The following is a 22,422-nucleotide window of genomic DNA, read 5'->3' as shown; positions in this document are numbered from 1 at the left end:
ATAGCCATCGTTATGGCCTACAACAAGTCTTCTATGATTTTTGTCTTTTCTATCAAAAATATACTAAAATGGTAGTAATACCTGCTGGTTTAGCAACTGCATGGTTAAAAATACCCCAACTATTCACATCTGGGAATAATTTCAGCTTAATAACTTTTGTGTAATTCATCTTCCATTTATTATCTGGAAATTGAAGAGTTCCAAACTTGGATTAATGCAAGTTAATCCTTTGTAACTTTTTTGATATTTCTGTAAAGAGGCAATTTATTGCAGATAATTTACAATATCCATGCTGTAGTTGCAGTTGGTTTTCCAACATGTTTTCTTGCCCATAGTCCACTATCTGTTTTTTTGCAAGTATGAGGGTGAAAGGGGAAAGTGTTTTAGTCTTGCTCCTGTTCAGTCCTGAAAGTCATGTTGCATCTTTCTTAAGTGCTGAGAAGGCACATAATACAAAGTAATCCATATGGATTACAGATGATTATATCCAGTATGGCATCCTGCTTCTGCAGATCAAATTCATTCTATTGTCCAAATCCTTGGACTGGTAGAAGCTTTCAGTTAAATGTCTAATGTGGCCCTAAGGCCAAATGTTTAGAATGACAGAGAACTTAATTAAGGAAGTTATTTGAAGTTGGTTTTTTTTCATAAATTTGACCTTCAGAATGTTTGGAGACCTACGTGACTACTGTAGTGACTTTTAGACATTATAAAAACAAAAATAAGAAAGTTATAATAAAAACTGTAACTTCATCCTCCTTGCTTCCTTGCATGTCCGTCTTGGTTTTCCTTACTTCAGGACACCCACAACATGCTGTTCATCCCCTCCTGTGGACATGCTTGTTTTGTTTCTGTTTGTGCATGACCAGCAGTTTCTTTATGTCCTTCCATTATATTGCTGCCTGCCTGGCATCTCCTTCTGTATTCTATTTCTGATCTCTCTGTCCCATTGCAGAGTGCCTGGCAACATAACTTCGGTAGGAATAGGGCTTTAGGGACTTATATAAAACAAGATACAGAAAGAACGGTGCCTATGTGCAAGTCATCATTTCAACTGCTGACCCCTTGAGCTGCTCTGCACGTATTCACAGAATTCTAAGGGTTGGAAGGGACCTGAATAATCATCTACTTCCAACTTCCCTGTCGTGGGCAGGAACACCTTCCACTAGGCCAGGTTGCTCAAAGTCTCATCCAACCTGACCTTGAACACTTCCAGGGATGGGGCATCCCCAACTTCTCTGGGCAACCTGTTGCAGTGCCTCATCACCCTCACAATCAAGAGTTTCATCCTAACATCTAATTTAAAGCTACCCTCTTTCGATTTGAAGCCATTTCCCATTGTCCTGAAAGGCACATGGTTTCATTCTTGTTAATTTTTTTTTAATGTTTTCACATTTAGTGAACACCAGCTAATTGCCTTCCTTTTTGTTTTCACAGCATACCTGCATTTTCTTTCTCAGAATGAAGAGACCATTTAACTCACTGTGCTCTCTAATCATTGCATTCTCCTCCCAAGTGTAAAAGATGAAAACTGATTTACTCTATAGTCTGATATATTGTGAATGTTCAATCAATTTGACATTTATGTACTGTAGTTTTCTCTTTAGTAATAAAAAATGACAAAATCTGAGGGACAATTATGATGAAAGTCTCTCTTTTACTTCAGAATATGGGCCTGCATGAAGAAGACTTTGTAGGACTATGGGAGATTAGAGGACACTTCAAAAATGTCTTTAAAATATGCTCCTGCAGATCAAAGAAAGTTGTTACAGGAGTCTTTTCAATGCATCTACCATCATTACTCACAAGTTAATGAGATGATCTTAACTGATTTTTGCCAAGATGGAGAACCTCTTCAGTCATAAAATTGTACAGTAAAAATAAAAAGTCAAAATTATTTTAGTCACAATAGTTTGTTTTGAAAAATAATATAGGTGGTTAAATTAGGGGGGAGTGTCATACCCACAAGCTGGTTGTAATATGCTAAATTAGGATATTAATGTCCTTTTCACTGTGGCTTATTCTTACAATTTTTAAAAACGCCTCCCTCTTCAATCAAGGGGCCACTGTATCTACTGAGTTTTTGAAAAACAGAGCTTTCAGTCATTTTATAGTACTTTTTACTACATTTACTGAACAGAGCAAAACAATGGATATATTCCAGTCTATCTGACCTAGAGAGAGTAAGGATGGTTAAAACTCAGGCCAATTTCTTAATTAAAAATCTAGCACATAGTGCCCATAAATATTATGGACTGTATGAAATTAGATCAGTTACTGGTCTCAGATTTTCCAGGAGAGTTTACTTTGCCTCAGTAGATTAACACACTGATCATCCTCTAGCTAAGAACCAGATCTTCATACGCTAGCACAAGGGACAAGGTACTGATTTTCTGTTCATGTGCTGGGAAATTCCAGCAATTTCTGTAACAGAAATTACATGTACTATTATGCACTGTATTATCATCTTGTAAAGAACTGTTTTAATTGTATAATCTCAGCTCAGTGAGTGGGAACTTAAACCTTTACTGACACATGTGATTAATCCTTCTTTTGTATATTAGTCTTTCTACAAAATAGTTATATAAAAAAAAAAGGAATTTTGAAACATTTCTCTAGAAGTTTTTAAATGGCAGTATCTGCCCTCTTTGCTGTCTGCCTTTTTTTTTTTTTTTTTTTTTTTTTTTTTTTTTTTTTTTTTATGTTTATAGTCCTTGGAAAAGTAATAATGAGAATTTAGTGGTGAATTTGCAGCCAGGGTTTTGAAATACAAAGGCACAGGAAGCAAAAATAAATCCAGCTATGTTTTTAAATCTTATTTCAAAAAATTAGAACTGGCTCTGTTATATCTTGGAGTAAGAGAAGCAGAAGTGACGCAGGCACTTAAATCTATTTTTTAAGGAAATATGTAGAATCTAATATCATGCATATTCCTTCCTACAGAAAGGTATGATCAACACGTGATAGAAATTACTGATTGGTTGAAGGTTCCTAACAATCTAATTTGAGTAGAGTAGTTCCAATGTAATGAACCAATCTTTGAGACACCAAACCTCTGTGAATGTTGCAAATTGAAATTCAGCTAGCAGACATTTTTACATTTGCAGGCATTAAAGAAATGTAATCCAAATTAAAATAAATATGTTGATTACTGTGTTTTCAAATACACATTAGAATTGTCTTTTATCAGCCAAGTGTTACAAAATGGTTTGCAGGGAAACACATGCAAGTCCTGTCAAAGATAGAATTCATGAGAACGTTTGACAGACCTGGCAGTGCTTAATTTTTCTTTCAGCAAAGGCTGAGGAAGATAACTTCTAGAGTTTTTCAAGGACTCCTGTTTCAATGTAGGTGCTATTTTCAGTTCTTTTCAGCAGGCTTTCTTCATTTTTATGCTCTCTTAAAACATTCTACTTTGGTATTTTCTGTATGTGAGTGTGAAGACTTCAGAGAATGTGATAACTCCCTCAGCCCGCAGTGTAGGCAAAAGAAATCAAAACATGCATGTGGAATCAGTTTATGTCATTGGCAAGGCCAAAATATTGTTTCATGTCTCTGAGAAATTGTACTAAGTGTATAATTTTGTCATAGGATAGTTCTTGTATTTTTCGGAAAGGACTTTTTGGTAATAGTTACTACTTCAGAACAAATTACTAATTGTAGAATAGCACTTAAAAATCCACTCTTAACTGCTAGAAACAATTGCAACTATTGTCTATCTACAAGTTTTAAAGTCATTTTAGTTGAAGGAATGTTTAAAAAATATCTGATATTTCAGTATTTTGATAATTATAAAAAAATTATTGGATGTCACATGCTTAATTCCGTAAATGGACCAGTCAGTTAATTAGTTCTAATTCAGAAACTAAATAATTTGTTTATGTTTGAATTGTTTAAAGTGTCACTGTCTACCAGGAATTGAAGGGTATGATAGGAACATCTTGTAATTTATTAGAGGTTATGCATGCTTTTGAGAATTAAGGAGGAGGTTGAGTCTCTTGTTTCAGAGATATTGTTTTCAGAGATATATAGTTTTCAGAGCAAACTGAGATAGGTATTTGTGTATAAAGTAATTTTCTTTAACATGATTACAAGGCACTTCATCCTCAGAGTACTTCAGGAATCTCCGTAGTCTGTTCCTCAAGGTTGTAAAGGAGCTGTACACTGTCAAGAAGTCACGTTTGTGAGATAATTTGTTTAAGATGACAATATAAATATGAAGTCAGAGTGCAATTCCTGTTCTCAATCCTATGTTTCCAGCACTGGTCTATTCTTTTGTTCATCAATTGGTCAGTAAACATAATTTACAATTAAAGATTTCATTTTGGCAGACCTACCCATGCAATGTTGACAAAGGACTTCAGCATTTGGTAACAAATATCAAGCAACCTGACATGGAATTAACCTTCACTGTGAGGTCAAAACAGATCTCATTTTACTGGGAAGATGTTATGGAACAGATTTTAATAAATTTTGATCAATAAAATAAAAAAAAATTTAATTTTAATCAGTTGCATGTGCAGGGAATCTCTTTTAAACCATTAGTGTAGTTTTCACTGAGGTTGTTTAATAGCTGGCAGTGACATCTCTGTGACAGACACACTCAATTAAATCTATGCAAATTTATGCATGCTTATCATGTTTATACATCAGTTGAGATCCCTTACTTCACTGCAATTTTTTTGCCACATGCACAGTATGGATGTATGGTATACACATTTATGAAAGTCATGCGGTAATGGAGATGTCTAATAAGAAAATGTTTACCATTTTTAGATCTGTGACCTTTTATTTTTTAAAGGGACAGAAAATGCCAATGTGTAGCTTCTTTGTGAAGGCTGCTTTACCAGATTATCCTGGACCTCCTGGGTCTCACTGCAGCTAACAGGGAGCTGCAAAGCAAGACAGGTGTTTAAAAACCCTTAACCACTCAGATAACAGTTTACATCACTAATGGTTCTTTCTAGGTCTGTCAGTTTCAATCAACAGAGAGCACATGTGATCAGTATGTCTGATAAACTTGTCAATGCCTTTTTAAAGCAGGATTCCCCAATCTATTCTATTCAACTCTACTCTCTCCTTTCCTTTTTTCACCGTTTCAAGTAGAATCTTGATAAGACAGAGATACAAGCAGCTGTGTATAGCTAGCCCAGGCTACAACTAATTTATGCAGAAAAAAATTAAATCAGGAGGTAAATTATTTCATGATTGCTCATTCCCAACAGAGTTGGGCATCATTCTGAAGAAAATATCAAATAATTGGTTTCAGACCATGTCAGACACATGCAATTCCCTTCTCTAATGGCTATGTGAGGTAGGACTAGGCCTCAGGGGTCACCAAAGAACTGAAAATAGCTTAGTGGCAGGCGCAGCAATAGAGACACAGAGCACATAGGAAATGAAGTGGCAGTAAGTGCAATCTATAGGGGAAATGTGCTTCACTTGGAATTTAATGTATTGGCTTAGAATCTGGCAGTAAGCCATGCAACAATTGTTTACATTTCTGTCAGCATCTGCATCTGTTCTGCTTTGTAAATGGCACTTATCTTTGAGTGAGTAAATGGTGGAATCAATAACAACTGTTAAGGGATTTCCTTTTTTTTCATATTCCATAAAAATTCATGCTGCAGACAATGTAGCCTTAGATTAATAAGAAACAGACATTAACAGGGTCAAAGGGATTTGTTTAGGAACATTTTATAGCTTCTTGGGTTTGCAGTAATTGTATCCATGTGACTGGAATGTATCTTGTAACATATCCAAATTAAACTGTTAAAAATGCTAGCTTGCAGTAATGAAGATGATTTTTTATAATTATCATAAGTACTGTGTATAGAAAACTGCTGGCACTGTTTGTAATAATTTAGTTCTGTGTAATACCGTGTATTACATTTGCTGTGCAGAAATACTAAGTTGCTTGTTAGAGTATAAGCAAATTAGCTATTATATCCAGCAATACCAATTATTTAAATCTAGCAGTTGCATTAAAAATTGTATACCAACATGCAGTTTGAGAAAACTGTGAGCAAATGTCCATAAAAATGGAATATATCTTTACTAAATGCAAATGAAAGAATAATACAACTTATATACAAGCTCTGTTTAGGAGATAGTATGCAGATGAATGCTGTCATAAATGCAAGATTGTTATAATAGTTACAGTATCACTTAAAAGTTAATATCACTGTAACCTGAGGAACACATTATTGTTAATGGAATTTACGTATGTAACTCCCTGTGCACGGCTTTGAAAATTTACCTCTTGGAATACCCCTATACACAGTGATTGTCAACAGCTGAGTTTGTTCTGCTTTATTAGGCTATTTCTTTTTGGATTTTAGCAAAATGGTAATTCCATTTATTATGTATGCAGGTTGTAGTTAGATTTTAATATTGCATTGCTGATTTTTTTATTTTCTTCCTTATATAGCTTTATTGAATGAAATCCCTGACATTGCCTGCTTGTGTCCATAGTAGAACAATATTGTAGATCTATCTTACATGAATTTAAGCCTTAGAAATGGGGACAGATGAATTATATTTAATGTATTGTGTATTGGCAACCTATTTTATAGTATAATTGTTTAAGAGGGTTTTAGACCCTTGGTTCCTGCTGAAGGAGAAATCCCTACTGTAAGCACCGAAGAAATCAGTCATAAGGTTGCTTTCCAAGGATTCTACCACAAGTCTCAGAAGCAGTTTAGCCATGTGGCTCTGTAGAGTGAGTAGTAAAGGCTAATTAATCTGAGAGCAACATTGTCATAATGTAGTTATTCTTTACCATTTAAAGCCAGCTCACTTCTGATGCAGGTATTTCTGTGCCACACTTTACTGTGTCACATGCCTAGATGAGTTGAAATTATCAGAATTAGGCACTTATTTTTTGAGATGTTGTAAATTCAAAATTCTTTAAAACATTACAGATTCCATGCTCATTTAAAAAATATAAAGAGAAAATAATAAAGTTACATTTAGCTTATGGATCTCATTCACACATGTTTTCTTAGGCCTTTTGAGATTTTTAGTGCCTCCAGGCTATGACCAAGGGAGCTGGAACAATTTTTTTAATGGTTTCAAGAGCTACAGCTTTGAGGAAAGTATCACTTTTGAAACTTGCTATAAAATCACAAGTTCGCAGATATACACAGGTCATCTAGATCTAGCTCAGCCTTATTTCTTATGCATCTTCCTTTTCAAAGATGAGAGAAAATCTTTAAAAGTGCTAAGATAAAGGCAGATATCTTGCTACTGAATTTAAGTACTTAGGAGAAGGTCGGGTACAATAATCAAGTATAGAATTTTATAGAATGTCTTTCACTTTATGTTGCTTGAAAAATGCTTTAATTAACTTATTAGCTGTCTTAGAATTCATATGGGCACCTCTCAACTTCATGACTGGTGAAGTGAAATTCTATGATACCATCTGTCCAACTACATCCAGCCAAATGGTCTCTGGTAAAATGGACAGATTTATTCTTCGACAAGGGTGGCATGTCCTTCAGATCTTAGGAAAATTTCTTCAGCTTCAATTCTGCTAAAATGAAAGGTCAAACCTGAAAATAGTACCCGTAGTTTCTCCAGTGTTGTATAATTGTATCCGCTGCCTTGGCACCAGCACACAAACCTTACATAAACTGATAGACACCCTTCTTTTGGGCCATCTTTTTCTATTAGAAAAACTCTCTAAGAGTAAGATTGTTTGGGTTGACAGACTTCTGGTGCCTGTTTTTTGATAGTTGGGGTAGTAAATCAGCATGCTTGAAGAAATTAAATATCCTTTAGGTCCCCTCTGCATCTATGTGGTAGGAACTCAAGAGTGCAGATTATCTAAATGTAGAGATGTTTATTGCATGGAAGTTTTGAGCTTATTCCTTTGCTTCATTATGGTTTTGTGCAATGAACCATCAAGATTTATTTACTTGCTACAAATAAATACAGTGCAGGTTCAAGTTAATTCAAGTTATTTTTTAGTCTTCTCCCTCCTATTCCCCCAGGAAGAACTGCAGACACCTCAAGTACTCTCTCTTTTTTCCTCTTAGCAAAGTAGTTGTGCTGTCCTCCATGAATCAGGAAGACAGTTTCCAAGTTTTTCTGAGGTTTTTGTCTGAAAATTCAAGTTCCTTAAGAGCTATGCAACAAAGCCTTGTGTGCATTAGTGAGCCTGAAGGCCCTGACCATCTTTTTCAGGGACCTACACTGCAACCTGCCCAGGAGATCTATTTCACCTGCACCTGAGTCCTCAGTCCCTGCTTGAACTACATCACAGGTGTCCTGATTGTTCATCTACCCCAGAGCTGTGGACCCCATTAATTCAATTTTCCTGCAATGAACTTAAACCTGCCTTATCATCATGGTTCCACTGAGTGGTCACTGAACTGTGCCTTACTTGTGGTTACCTTCACCACACCAGATCCAGATTCAAAAGGGTGAATTAGCTTCCTGACTCGATCTCAGATTTATGTCATCACCATGAACTTGGCTGATGATCTGGACTCTTGATTGAAACCTATCATGTCAGGGTCTGCGTTACTTAAGGATCTGCAGGACTGGGCCCTGGCTGGCAAGGAGCCTGTCCTGCTGGCTGTATTACTGAGCTTGACTCCCTGTTCTCAAGTAGCAGCCAGACTTCAGTGGTCCCTGATATTGTGCTTGGTTTGAATCTTTTCTGTTGTAGCTTAAGACAGCTCATTTTCCTGACTCTAGGATATTTCTGCTAGCATATTTGGCCTCCAGAGCAGTTTAGGAATCATCAGCATAGGCGGTTTTGTACAGCAATACTGGTGTGATCCTTGTTTTGCAGAGACAGAAGCCTGGGGCTATGTTCAGGAGCTCAGAACCTTCTTTTACTCCTCTGTGTTTGTTTAGGTCCTGACCTCAACTTTTGTTTTGAGCAATATTTGCAAAATCAGCTCATTGGCACATTGACAAAGGCTGTAGAATGCACTTTGCCTCTCTATAGCCTCTGTACCAGCCTTTCTGTCCCTTTTCAGAAATTCTTCTCTCTAGGTATTGCTTTAGCAGGAAGCCAACATATCCTGTTGTTAGGAGGTAGTATAGAGGTCCTGTTTATGTTTGTCTGTATCCAAAGATCCTGCTGCAGCTATTTCCTTGTACAGGGACTACATGAATTAAAGTCAGACATGCAGAAAAAATCAAATTTGGAAGAATGATAGTAGTAAATTGCAGGTGGTTCAGGAAGGAAGTTTGTTTGTATCATGTAACTTTCTCCATTTCCTTTCTATCCTGCCATTAGACAGGAATGCCATTGCTTAACTGATTTGTGGCTGGCTGAGATCAGCTTCATGGGCTTTCAGCCACCATGTGTATGGTCCTCTGTGGATTGGATAGAATGCTAACAACTATTTCAGACTATTTTCATATGGAAGAGTGCTTCTCTTGCTGCACAGTGTCACCTGGGTAAATGCCACTAAAAAATATTAATTTTCTGACCTAACCCTCCAAATCATGATCCATTTGATAACATTTTCAGAGTAAGCATACTCTACTCTGTGAATATGGCAATTTTTCCTCCAAACAGGTTGATGTCACTGAGGTTTGGTTGAACATATATCATAGCCTTCATGTCTATTTCACACCTCTCTACATGGAGACATGTTCTCTTCATTACAATCTTCTACAAGATTTATAAATCTGTTTTGATATGTTCTCTGTGTCATCCCATTGGCTGCTTTGCTCTTGGCTGTTACACTGTTCTTAAAGGTTTCTGTCCTGTGGTTGTCCAATCAGAACAATGTCAGAAAAGAAGTGCCTTTTCATTCTACTTTCCTAAAAAATGGACAGTGGTGTGCTTGTTCAAGCAGGCTGGTCAGTGTTCTTCAAAATTAAATGCTGCCATCAGTATTTTAAACCTAATGACCTGGATGTATAGAAGGCCTTTCAGTCAAGCTTTGCATACTCAGGAGTGTGCACACTACTTGAGCATCAAGCACTAAATAAATGAGTTGTCATTTGTGAGAAACAATAAAACTGAAATATATTCTGAATGATCTTTAAAAGTAAAAGTTTTTACTTTTTCTGAGTTTGGTAATGTATTCTAAAAATAGCATTACTGTGGTATAACTTTGTTTTCTAAGTCCACTTTCTTTCAGTCTAATACGGACAATATCATTTGAGGCAATCAAATAAGTGGACCGTTTCCTTGTTCCTCCATAGATGGGGCAGAAATACCATAAGGTTTTCAAATTATAGGAGATAGAACTAATGTTGTGTTCATTTTTAGGATATGTTTTATGGTTCTTACACTGCAGACTCAGGGAGTCTTTTCATGTCAGTTAAACTCAGATTATATTCTCTAGTTTTCAGGTAAGGAGTAAAATCTTGTGAATGTGATTTTTTGTAGGTTTAAGACTTAAAATTAGAAATCCAATGATAGATTTGTTATTTACTCATTATTCAGAGAGGAGAGGCACTAACAGAGGCAATTATGCAATTATAGGCAATTATAAATCTTCTGACATTCTTAGAAATGCAAGGAACTAGCATGAATACATCTGTTTGGAACTTAGAGGAACTTCATATGTGGATGTAAAACCCGCAGCCCAATCTCTAAGGCTGGAAATAAAACTGGAATAGCAATTTATGGAATTGGTATTCAGAGTTCAGCTCTGCTACTTAGATCTATGTCTATTTAAAAGTGATTTGTAAATGCCTAAAAAAATATTTAGAAACTTTGAGGGAAAAGGAAGGTACAAAGTACTTAAAATTTGCAAAGGTCAGAAAGATTTGACACATAAAAGTACATTTCAATCAATTTCTTTTTGTGTTCATCTTTCAGAGCTTCCCTTTCAAATTACTCAGGCTCTCCCTCTGACACTTTCTAGATTAACTGGCCTGCTGATGTTATATCTGCAACAGAACTGCATAGAAACATGGTGTCAGCTCACCACAATTTGCACAGAAGTGCAAATTTGTTACATTTAAAGACATTATAAAATTAAATTACTTAAACCCATGTGGTTTGGTAATACTGCATTGGAAACGTTTCACAGTCGTTTATAGTCTGACTGTGCTGAAATCAGAGTTCCCTGGTTGATGTGACATGATTATATGTTATGAGTGCATGTGTTAACCTTTCAAAATAAAATGTTCGGTTTCTTCTTTTAAATACCAAATGCTTATAGTTTTAATACTTGCTGATATTTGCTCACTGACAGTCTCACTTGTTTTCAAACCCCACATATTTAAAGTTGTGGAGTGTTAGATTGATGTTTCTTTCACTCAAATGTCATATTCATCAACTGTATTGTGCTAGCAGATTGTTAAATAGACAAGGTGACTTGCAGAGTGACAAGTGATGTGATGCCCCAAACCATTAAAATACAGTAATGATGTGGTTTTTTCCCTTTCGGCTTTTGCAACACAGTGGGTTTTCTGTAAAGCACAGGTGAGAACATTCCTGAGTAGATCCATTGCATGGAAAAAATCCTAGTTAATGAATAACAAAACCTGGAAGTTAATTGGAACCTCACAGATAATTGAGAAGTGCTGAAGACTTAGGAAAAAATAATGTAACGATATTTTATAATGAGAAAAAGATATATTATGTTATAAGAAAAATTAAATTGCTTGATATATTATACTGTCTTACATAATCAGTTTTGCAGTATCTTTCTTTTTTTCAGCTATAATAAAAACTATTTTATAATTTTACTTGAATAGCCTCCCAGGAATTCCACAGGAAAGGACGAAACTTCTGCTTAACCTTATATCAACTCAAATGTCTTTCTCAACTTATCAAACTCTTCTTATTAATGGAGGAAAAAATTGAGGAGCTCTCTACAGAAATTCTGCTGCTGCCTTCATTTACAGAGAGGAATAGGAATGTTCAAGGTAATGTATTATTGTCCTGATTTATTGGTTTACTTTGTGCAAAAGAATAATTTTATACTATTTTCAACATTAATTATCTAATTTATGTAATTATATTTTTCAAATAAATGTGTTACCATACCCACTGAAAAAGTTCTTTAAATGAGCATATTTATGTTTGAGCACAATGACTTGTAGAAAAGAACTGATCGCTGTGTATAAAGATGTGATGTACTAACTGTAGTTATTGATGGAGAGCCACAATGAAAAACTATCGAACACTGTAACAAGATATCTCGTACTGGATTCTCTACAAAATCCTATGTCTCACATAAGACACAACAATATTTGGAGTCTGAATTCTTTAAAACTGACTTTTTCTGAACTTGTCCTTGAAAGCTGCCTTTTTCAAGAGAGAAAAGCACATAAATTAATATCAGTTTAGTTCATTTTAGTGTAGATGAAACTGCTAAAGGATATAGTCCATGTTTAACCTGTATGTCTCACACTTACTCATATGCACTATGTTTACTAGCATGCTTATCTCACTGGCTTCAGTGGTGTGTTACAGAAGGAGGCTCTACATCAGTAAAATGATCAAGCCTCAGGTTTGCATTTGCTATAGGTTCCAAGCTCACTCTTTCTTTCTTCTAATTATATTCAGTAGAAAATTCAGATGAATAACACCTTCCTGGAGTATGCTTACAAATGTTCTTCTACTCTGCTGCTTCTGCCACTGGAGACTCCAAGTCCTGAGAGAGAAGTGGTTTCAAGAGCACTGATTCTATTGCAGGAAAAGATCAGACCAGAAATGAGGCCAGGCTGCTCAGGGATGGAGGATGGGTGAAATCAAATGTTCACTATCTCTATAGTCAAGCTGCAGGCTGAGGAGGAAGGTGTTTTGGGAATGATTTAGTCTCAGAATACCACATTGACGAAAATAAAAATATTAAATAAGAATATTTCCAAGGCACACATTTTGTTGATGTATTCTTCACCTGTAATACTGTAACTCCAAAATAAAGAAATACAGGTTAACCTATATATTTTTACAATATACATCAAAGCTCTAATAAAATGTACATTTGAGTTCCATTTTTGCTAGTGACTTCAATGTATTTCTGCCTCCTTTAGTCACTCAGTTTTACTAATTCTCAAGAAGTATGAAGCTATTATACATTATGATTTATGTTTTATGGCCTTGATTCTAAAAGAGGTGTTAGAATAAACTTACAGAGTTTTCCTCATGTGTTGGGCAGGGTACACATTCAGTAAGGGCAATGGTAAATATACTTTTTGTTACTGTATTATATGAGAAAGTGTAAAAAAAAATTTAAAGTCTTGAATAGGAAATTTATTTTACATTTATGTGACTATATTCTAAAGCCTGTGGTCTCCAGTAATTCAGAGACTGTCCAGGAAATAAAAGTTATCCTGCAGACATTTTTCCAAGCTTAATTACGTCCAGAACTATTTCTCCAATGAGTGTTAAGCCGCCTTCTTTGAGAAATATTCTTTTAGAGTAATCATGTCTATAGCAAGTTTGTTCTTAATTGGTACCTCTACTTAATCAAATCTGAATGGGAAATATTATTAGATCTTGTAGGAGGCAGTCTTAGTAAAATCAAAGAAACCATAGAATTCATTTTACCCTGAAAAACAAGTGAGGGTAAATATTTTTCAGGTGCTTTTAGAGAAGTCTTCAGACATATTTTTATTTTTCGAGTTGCTGTTTTGATCATTGGTTCTGTTCACAAAACTGTTCTCAGTGATATGTTTACAGATAGTTTGTGAAAAGAAGACATGTCCAGAGAAATTTTTAACAAGAGGTCTGACTAGAAGAAAGATTTATTGGTGTTATTTTATTTTTGTATTGTTGGAAATCTCAGTTGTGGTGAAGTGAAAGATGATTTGATGTGGCAGAATGAAAGCTATGCTCCCAGTAGTTCCAAGTTGTGTTAAGTACCAAAAGGGATTTAAGATTCTCCCTGTTAATGTCCTATATTGGGTTGATAATTTTATTTTTTTCACCTATGATGGCTGAGTTTTTTGATAAGAAGGATTGGTTAGAATCCTTGTTTTTTTTTCATCAGAACACATTATAATATGTGACTAGGCAATATAATGGCCATCTTCTGTACTTATTTAGAAGCTTTATTACTAGAAATCTTGTTTAATTTGGCAGAGTCAATAGTGTAGATATGTCAGAGGCAGCTTTAAATTAACTTGGGTACAAAGGTCAGGTTTACAGTACAGCATAGACTGCATAACCAGCCTAAGAAGCAGAGCAAATTAGCCCAGGCTGAAGTGTGTGCTGATGGTGTTAGACAGTTACCCATACTCTCAGCAAGTTCAAGCTAGGTTAGGTATATCCAGCCTACCCCTCAGTCTCTGCAGTGAGGGATATCTGAAATGCCAGTGCTCTGCAAGTAGTACTGCTGACAAACTAGGGAAAGATGGTCAATTCATAAAAGGTAGATGAATGTCCAATCATCTAAAGATTCCCTAGGCATTGTGTAGACAGAAGCCTTGTACTTGTTTCCTTTATGTTTTGGTTGCTTTTAGTATTCAGGGGAGACTTTTAATCTATGTAGCTCACACAGAGGTGCAATAAAAATAATGCTTTTTTCATGTGCTTGTGCCAAGTGGTGTGTTTATGTGTATAGCTGTTTCAATATCAATTGATTTTTTTGTTTTATATTCCATAGTACTTCAATTCTGATATTTAGAACATGTATAAAGTTCCATCAGAAAGAAACAAAGTAGTTCTTTGGATGATTCCTCTTCATAATTTTTTTTTTTGTCCCAAAGATGGCATCTGAGTTTTATCTAAACCAGATGGTTTCTTGGCCCTCATTTTTCCCTAAACCCAGCAATGACAAAGAGCAACGGCTGCATAAATTGGATGTAAGAAGAACACTTAGGGTTTATCACAGAAGAATCAAAGATTTCATATCTTCTGACAAATTGTTTGTACTCTTAGGGGGTCTTAAGAGGGGTCAAATGGCTTCTAAGAGTTGCTTAGCTAGATGGTTAAGGGATTGTATTAGAGAGGCGTATGTAGTTAAGGGTAAAGAGGCTCCCAGGGTTTGTAAAGCTCATTACACTAGGACTATAGCTGCTTCTTGGGCAGAGAGGTCGAAGGCTTCCACATTGGAAATTTGCAAGGTGGCCACCTGGGCTTCTCTTCATACTTTTTCATTGCATTATTGCTTGGATGTAGTCTCTTCTGCAGATTCTGCTTTTGGTAGGAGGTTGCTTGTGAACCAAAAAAAGAACAGTGAAGAAAAGAAAGACATGTAGTTCAGAGTTCTAGCTGGCAACAAGACAAGTTTCTTTGCAGCGTGCACAATGGAATCCTATGAAGACCAATTTAGGTCGTTGAAAATAGATGTTAGAGGGAAGTACTGCCTACCAGTGTTCTCTGATGGTAACCCCATGGCAGACAATAGCACCAAAGGAAACAGTGAACCAGAGTGAACTCTGTAGGGAGAGGGATGTAGAGAGTTTTTAGGTGATACAGATAGGTCTCTGAGTTCAGTTTGAGAGTTCTTTATCTGGCATCTTCTGGAATATATTCAAAATCCTCATTTTCACAAATTACTTCTCATAGATTGGAGAAAAGAATTCTCTGAATTGCATTTTTCACTTTAACTTCTTTTCACTGTTCTCCATTCAATTCTTCTTGATTTTATTTTTTGACTTTACCAGCAGTAACTTAGTGGTCCTCAATGAGCAATATGTACACACCAAGATTTGAGCTTGATTTAAAACTGTATTTGTGTTATCTAAGCACAGTTTCTTAAACAGACAGTATAAATATGCATTTTATCTACTACCAATATGTTCTTCAAGTTATCCTTTAAATTAAAATAAGGAGAAAATAATGCAAAGTTCTTGGACAGAAAAGTAATGGTATGGTTTTGTTCCACCCCTGAATGTTAGTGTGACATCTGGACAAGACTGCTACTCTGCCTTTCAGAGAAAACATATCTGTATTTTTCTGTCATTTACAGGACATTAATTCACAATGGTGCATAACTTCACTTCATTCCACTACAGGCATTGGATTTAATAAAATTAGAGGAGTAGCCATCCCCAGATTTTTCTTGACTATTTAACCCTTTCATCTGCAGGTATCTTGTCATGCCTACTGTGATGAGATAGTCTACTTCTCTATCTACATTCAGTTGGAATTAATGAATTATTCTAACATACCTAGTACTTCCAGCATCACAGCTTCTCTTTGAAGGAATCAGGAACATGATTGTCAATAATCAAGTGTTAAATGTGAGACTCAGGTTTAGAACTCTGCCATATTGCTTTCTTTTTCCATCTTTTAGTTAGTTTTTTCTTTCCTTTTGGATTTTCAGAAGCCTCTTCTTCAGACTTCCAAAAAATCACAAATATCGAATGTGCTTTCATCTGTCTCACTTTTTTTCCTCATTTCAGTGAGAAAGATGAACTTTGGACAGATTAGATAATGAATACCAAGAAAGGCTTTTTCCAGTGGAGTGCTTGAAAACACTGTGGGCAAAGTTGTCAAGTTCTTAGGTTTACAAGCTCTGTCTCATAGGACTGGGAAGATTTGAAAAGGTCTTTCCGTCATACCTTAAAGAGAAATCCTTATCTCTGTATCAGTTTCTGTAAAGTGTAATAAAAGAAGTGTAGAAGAAAAATTTTGAGGTGCATCATCTTAACAGACTTTTATTGCAAAGTTGCAGTATTGCAAAAGTTGTGATTGAAGATTAAATATGTGATTTTTGCTTTGGTCTCAACATAAGATGTTCAAGTATCTTCTTTTACTAATACACAGCTTCAGTGGATTAATCCAAAGTGAAAATGAATTTACACTAGGGGAGGAATATGATTTCAGAGGTACATTTTCTGCATCTGAGTTAGTACAGTTTGCTCAGTATAGTACAACAAGTAAAAAGTCCATTATTAAAGATAGAAAGCAGAAGGGTTTTTTGACCGTTCTGTCAAAAAGTAAGTCAGGGATTTTTAAATTGTTATTTATATTTCTGGAGGAATGGTTCTTTCCACTTTTTCAAATGTTTTATTTCCAGGATGGTTTCAATAAAAGTTCTGACTGAGCTGTCTGAATCCAATTTGTAAGCTACTTTGATAGCACTGATATTTAGCTTATACACATATAGTGAGTAGCTCATACAAAAGCTTTCCTTGATACTTTGCTATTCTATGCTGCATGCAAGATGGTGTCACAATGACTGTTCTTATGACCCTAAATGCTATAAAAACAGGAAAGCTGTAGAATTCTATAGAAAAAAAAATAGAACTTCTTATAAGAAATAAAAATAATTATATTTAAAATGCAAGAGGTGTCACTGTCATTCTTTGTAATCATCATTACAAAACCAGAAAAATAGCGAATTGGGGAAAGAATTAAATAAATAGATAAAGGGGACCTAGGCAAACAGTTGGAGAGAAGAAGAGAAGAATAATGCCAGACAAATTTTAATACACACAAGGAAAGTTGGCTGAAGCATTTTGATTTAAGTGTAGCACTGGATATAATCTTGTTATTTACAATCAAAATTATTAAAGCTGCCTTGTTGGTAAACTAAAGAAAGTACACAAATTATGAACAGTCCATCAAAACTAGATGTTTGTAGAACATCGGTTTCAAGAAAGATAAAGCGAGGATTTGTGGTTAATCCAAACTTCCCTAATAATCAAGAATGCTGAAGATTTAGTATCTGCTCTAGAAAAGGATCAAATATGAAAAAAATTACATTTTTCTTCAACCCCCATCTTCTTTCACAGCATTCACTTTTTTCATCTCACTTTCTGCAAATTCTTTTCTCTAAACAACCATGTGAGAAGGATCACATGCATTTCTTTCTATCTGTGCAAAAGCAGTTTGGTATGTGGTATTTAAAGAGAGGAGTCAGAGAATTTGTCTAGATAGGTATGTTTCCTCCGACTCATGCCTGCCTTTCTGTCTACAATGGCAAACTAATTTGGGCTGAGTAGCAGCTGTACCTTGAATAAAGCTGTGCTTCTCTTTCCCAGGAGAGTTTGTTGATTAGGGCAAGACAGTCAGAAGACAAGTTGTAAGGCCCTAAAATCCGTACTTGATGAGACACTTAAAAGGGCTTGCGGTTTTTCATAGTTAGACACACAGTACAAATGCCAGCAAGATATTCTTAAGAGGTCAAAACAACTTTACTGGCAACTTCAGGATATCAAAGAACTTTGGCAAAACGTTTAGGCCACCATTCAATCAACATAAAACACTTTTCAAAGCATTAACTTAACTCATTCAACTTTGCAAACTCGAAGCCCGTTCAATTTTAAGTTACTCAAAAATTCCAAGAAGAGGGAATTAAAAGAAGAAAGAGAGAAAGGCAGAAAAGATAGAAAAGAAAAACATGACTACCACTCCTGGTTCCAGCTGTGTTCAGCTCATAGAAATTCCAAGAGAAGGTAGAGTCAAGAGGAGGAGGTCGGCTCTGGGGCTGAACTGGGGCTCCAGGGGCAGGGAGTGGAGCATTGCCTGCAATGTGCCAGGGGTTGGCAGCCACTGTGGGGCTGAGATACAGGCTCTGGAGGGTGAAGTGTATGGAACAATGTTCTGCCTCACCAGAACAAGGCCTGACCTGCCTCTTTCCCTCACACACCCGCAAAACATTTTGAGCAAGCATTCCTTCCAGTCTCTCACACAAGTGAGGATGTTGCAGGACAGGAGGGGTATAATTTGTTATCTGTCTCTGTGGAAATAGTGTTTGAGAACAAGGTTGTAGTAGCATCTGAAGAGCAGAGGCTCTGTGGAGGCTATGGCTAAGTGTACAATGTTCAATACAAAGTGGGAAGGCAATTCTTGCTAGCTGGAGGTTACATTGAAGAAGAAGGTGACCTTAGCCAGCCATACCCAGATAACTTTTGGGGAAAGCAAAACTTTGAGAATCCAAAGGAAGTCAATAAAATATGGGAGACTTGAACATGGGGCTTCTTTGGGAAGACCAGTGAAATTTTTAATGTGTGTAAGCCCACATGCACAAACATAGATACATGTGAGTATAAAGCAGGAGTGTCCAGACTGTTAATTGGAAAAGGAGGTGGGATAATGTAGTAGAATATGTTAATTTAATAATGAAGGAACCTGTTAAATTACTGGTGTGGATGTAAGCATCATTTGGCTCTTTGTCTGTGGTCTTGGAGTCACAAATCTACCATAACCTAGATACCTGTTTATCTCAGCTGTGAGTTCTTAACAAGTAAGGCAGCAATGCTGTGAATACACAAGGATTTTAGCTTATATGGTTAAGGTTTTCTTTGAAGTCTTGATATAAAAAGTTATAAATAACAGATCTTAACAATAATACAAGAATGTGAATATATAGAAACTTACTTGTGGTTATAGTTAGAATGTAATGTTTTATCTATAAAAAATGAGAATTGAAAGGAAAAAAAAAGGTAAATTTAAGGTAGAAAGCACAGAATAGAAAATAGGGAAAATATCCAGTCAGTTAGACTATAAGTTGGGTTTTTTAAATTCTGGAGCAGTTTCTAAAGAAAACTGTTAGAAACTTTGTCATAAAATACATTAAAACATGCTGGAAAAAAAAAAACAAAACAGTAAGTTTCTGGTACTGGCTGTAATGATGAGGATCAAAGAGTTGGATGGCCTGGTTAATATCTTTTGGTTTTATGTTCTACCATTTTATCTTTCTTTTTTCCCAGCTTAAATCTGTCAATGTCTTTCGAAAATGCAAAAAGGTATTTGGGGAAAAAAACCCCAAACGTGCAAAAAAACCCCAAAACAAACAAAAAACCCCATAAAAACTTCAAAGTTCTACAATGTCGTGTAGCTGTATGAAAAACAGTGTTTATTTTCAGAATGCAAATTGATTAAGGGGAAGGTTAAATCTACTTTGGATAAATTAAATCCAATGCTGGAAATTTCATAGAAAGAGAAAAGCTCTTTAAACCTTGGCCATTTACTACTAGTAGCTTCAGATCACTGAAGACCTCTAAGGTTATGCCTGGAAGATAATCTTTGACAATAGATAATCTTTGGCAGCACCTGGTAATTTAAAACCTCTTTTAATTTCACATGAAGTACATTACTTTAGGAATATCTGCACCAGTATTGGTTACCAACTTTATGCTACAAGACAGATTTTTGAAACATGTATCATTTGGTGTTATTCTTGTATCTTTTTGTGACTCACAGAATCACAAAATGGTTGAGGTTGGAAGGGACCTTTGGTATTCATATTGTCCAACAATCCCTGCTCAAGCAAGGCCTCTAGAGCCAATTGCCCACAATTATGTCCAGATAGCTTTTGAGTATCTCCAAGGATGGAGGTTCCATAACCTCTCTGGACAACCTTACAGTGCTTGTTCACCTTCACAGTAAAAAAAGCATTTCCTGATGTTCAGAGGAAACCTCTGGCTTTGCATCTCTTTGTGCCTGTGACCACTGGTCGTGTCATTATGGAAGACTGATTCTGGCCTCTTTGGACCCTCCTTTCAGGTATTTATATACATTAGTGATATATCCTGCCCTTACCTTTCTCTTCTGTTGGCTGACAATCCCACTGTTCTCAGCCTGTCCTCCATTCCCTTTGTCAACTTCCATGGCCCTTTGTTAGACACTCTCCAGTATGTTCATGTCTGTCTTGTACTGAGTAACCCAGAACTATACATGCCACTCGAGGTGTGGCTCATCACTGTTGAGCAGACAGGAAGAATCATGTCCTTTGACCTGCTTATAATGCTTTGCCTGATCCAGAGCAAATACCATCAGCCTTTTTACTGGCTTATGTTCAACTTCATGTACTTCTGGACCCCCAGGTCCTTTTATGCAAAGCTTCTCACCAGCTGGGAGAGCACCAACATGGGTTGATACCTGGGTTTGTTCCTCCCCAAGTGCACGACTTTGCTTCTTGGACTTTATGAGGTTCTAGTGTGCCCACTTCTCCAGCCTCTAGAAGTCCTTTCTGGATTGGCACCATGACCATCTGCTGCCCTGTTTGATGTCAGCTGCAGACTTGCTGAGGGTTGTCGCACTGCGACATGAAATAACTCACTCACTCACTCAGGATCAAGAGTAAAGGGAAGGAACATTTATTTCTGACTTTGCAATATATAGAATTCCAAAAATGACAGTGGATTGGAGGATGAAATTGCCACCTCTCCAATCACACTGGTTAAACCAACAGTCCATCTCTCTTCTTACAAAGAAGAATGCAAAACTATCATTATTTACATGAAGAGTGCATGAGAACTCTAGTAGAAATATGTGAACATCAGAAGGCATAGGAAACTTTTAAAAGAACTTTAAAACTTTTAAAAGAACTGGGCAACAGAGGGTACACTGTACCCTATCATCCAGATCATTAATGAAGATGTTAAACAGGATTGGACCTAGTATTGACCCCTGGGATAGATTGCTAATTACTAGCCTCAAACTAGACATTGTGCCACAGATCACTGCATTTGGGGCTTGGCTATTCAGCCACTTTTCAATTCACCTTACTGACTATTTGTCCCATCCACACATCTTGTCTACATCTTGTCCTGTAATGAGATCTTACGGGAGACAATGCCATGGGCTTTATTGAAGTTCATGTAGAAAACATCCACTGCTGTTCCCTCATCTACCAAGCCAATAATTTCTTCATAGAACTTTATCAAGTTGGTCAAGCATTACTTTCTGTTACTGAAGCCATGCTGAATGCTCCTGATGAAGTCTTTGTAATGCACCTGGAAATGTCTCTATTACCTTCCTTGGGGTTGAAGTGAGGGTGACAAGACTCTGATTCCCTAAGTCCTCCTCCTTGCCATTTTTGCAAATAGGAGTGACATTTGCTTTCTTCTAGCCTTTGGACTCTTCTCCCAGTTGCCATGATTGATCAAAAATTATTGAGAGTGGCCTTGCAACGACATCTGCCAGCTCCTTCCACACTTGCAGCTGCATCCCATGAGTGCCCAAGGATTTCAATATGTTGAGTTTGCTTAGTTATTCTCAGACCTGATCCTCTTACACCTAGTATACATCTTCCTTGTTCCAGCCTTACCTCCTGGTTTCTGGTACCTGGGATTCCTGAAGGCTGGTCTTGATAGTAAACACTGAGTTGAGGAAGACATTCATTGTCTCAACCTTTTCCATATCTATGTTACCAGGTCCCCCATCTTGTTGGGCAGTGGGCTCATGTTTTCTCTAGTCTTCCATTTATCACTGGTGTAGTTATAGAAGTCCTTCTTGTTGTCTTTGACATCCCTGGCCAAACTATTTGCATTTGAGCTTTAGCTTCCTTAACTTTCTCCATGTTCAGAAGCTATTTATGTGTCCCTCCCAGGTTACCCATCCTTACTTTCACACTCTGTATGCTTCATTTTGTGTTTGGGTTCAGCTAGGATCTTGTTCATGCATGCAGGCCTTCTGCCATTTTTTTTTTTTTTCAGCTTTCTTGAGATTAGCAGAGATGATACTTGAATATTAATCAAATTTCTTGTGTCCCATTACCTAGGGCCTTATCCCACGGGACTCTTCCAAGCAGATATTTGAAGAGGCAAAGGTCTGCTCTTCTGAAGCCTGGGGCTGTGGTCTTGATTTTCACC

The 22,422-nt window shown here is 36.4% G+C and overlaps 1 protein-coding gene across 5 annotated transcripts in view; it reads left to right on the top strand.

Annotated features, from left to right (window-relative positions):
• Positions 1-22,422, top strand: part of KIAA0825 (KIAA0825 ortholog) — a 248,950-nt gene that overhangs the window by 56,577 nt on the left and 169,951 nt on the right. For all 5 annotated transcript variants that reach the window (XM_054003603.1, XM_054003607.1, XM_054003606.1 and 2 more), the window contains one exon: positions 11,680-11,850. In XM_054003603.1, coding sequence (XP_053859578.1) covers positions 11,680-11,850 — 171 coding nt within the window. The remainder of the gene's footprint in view (positions 1-11,679; positions 11,851-22,422) is intronic.

This window comes from Vidua macroura, chromosome Z (genome assembly GCF_024509145.1).
Source record: "Vidua macroura isolate BioBank_ID:100142 chromosome Z, ASM2450914v1, whole genome shotgun sequence".
Lineage (NCBI taxonomy): Eukaryota > Metazoa > Chordata > Aves > Passeriformes > Viduidae > Vidua > Vidua macroura.
Note: the sequence above shows the minus strand (reverse complement) of the source record. Positions and strands in the feature narration are given on the sequence as shown.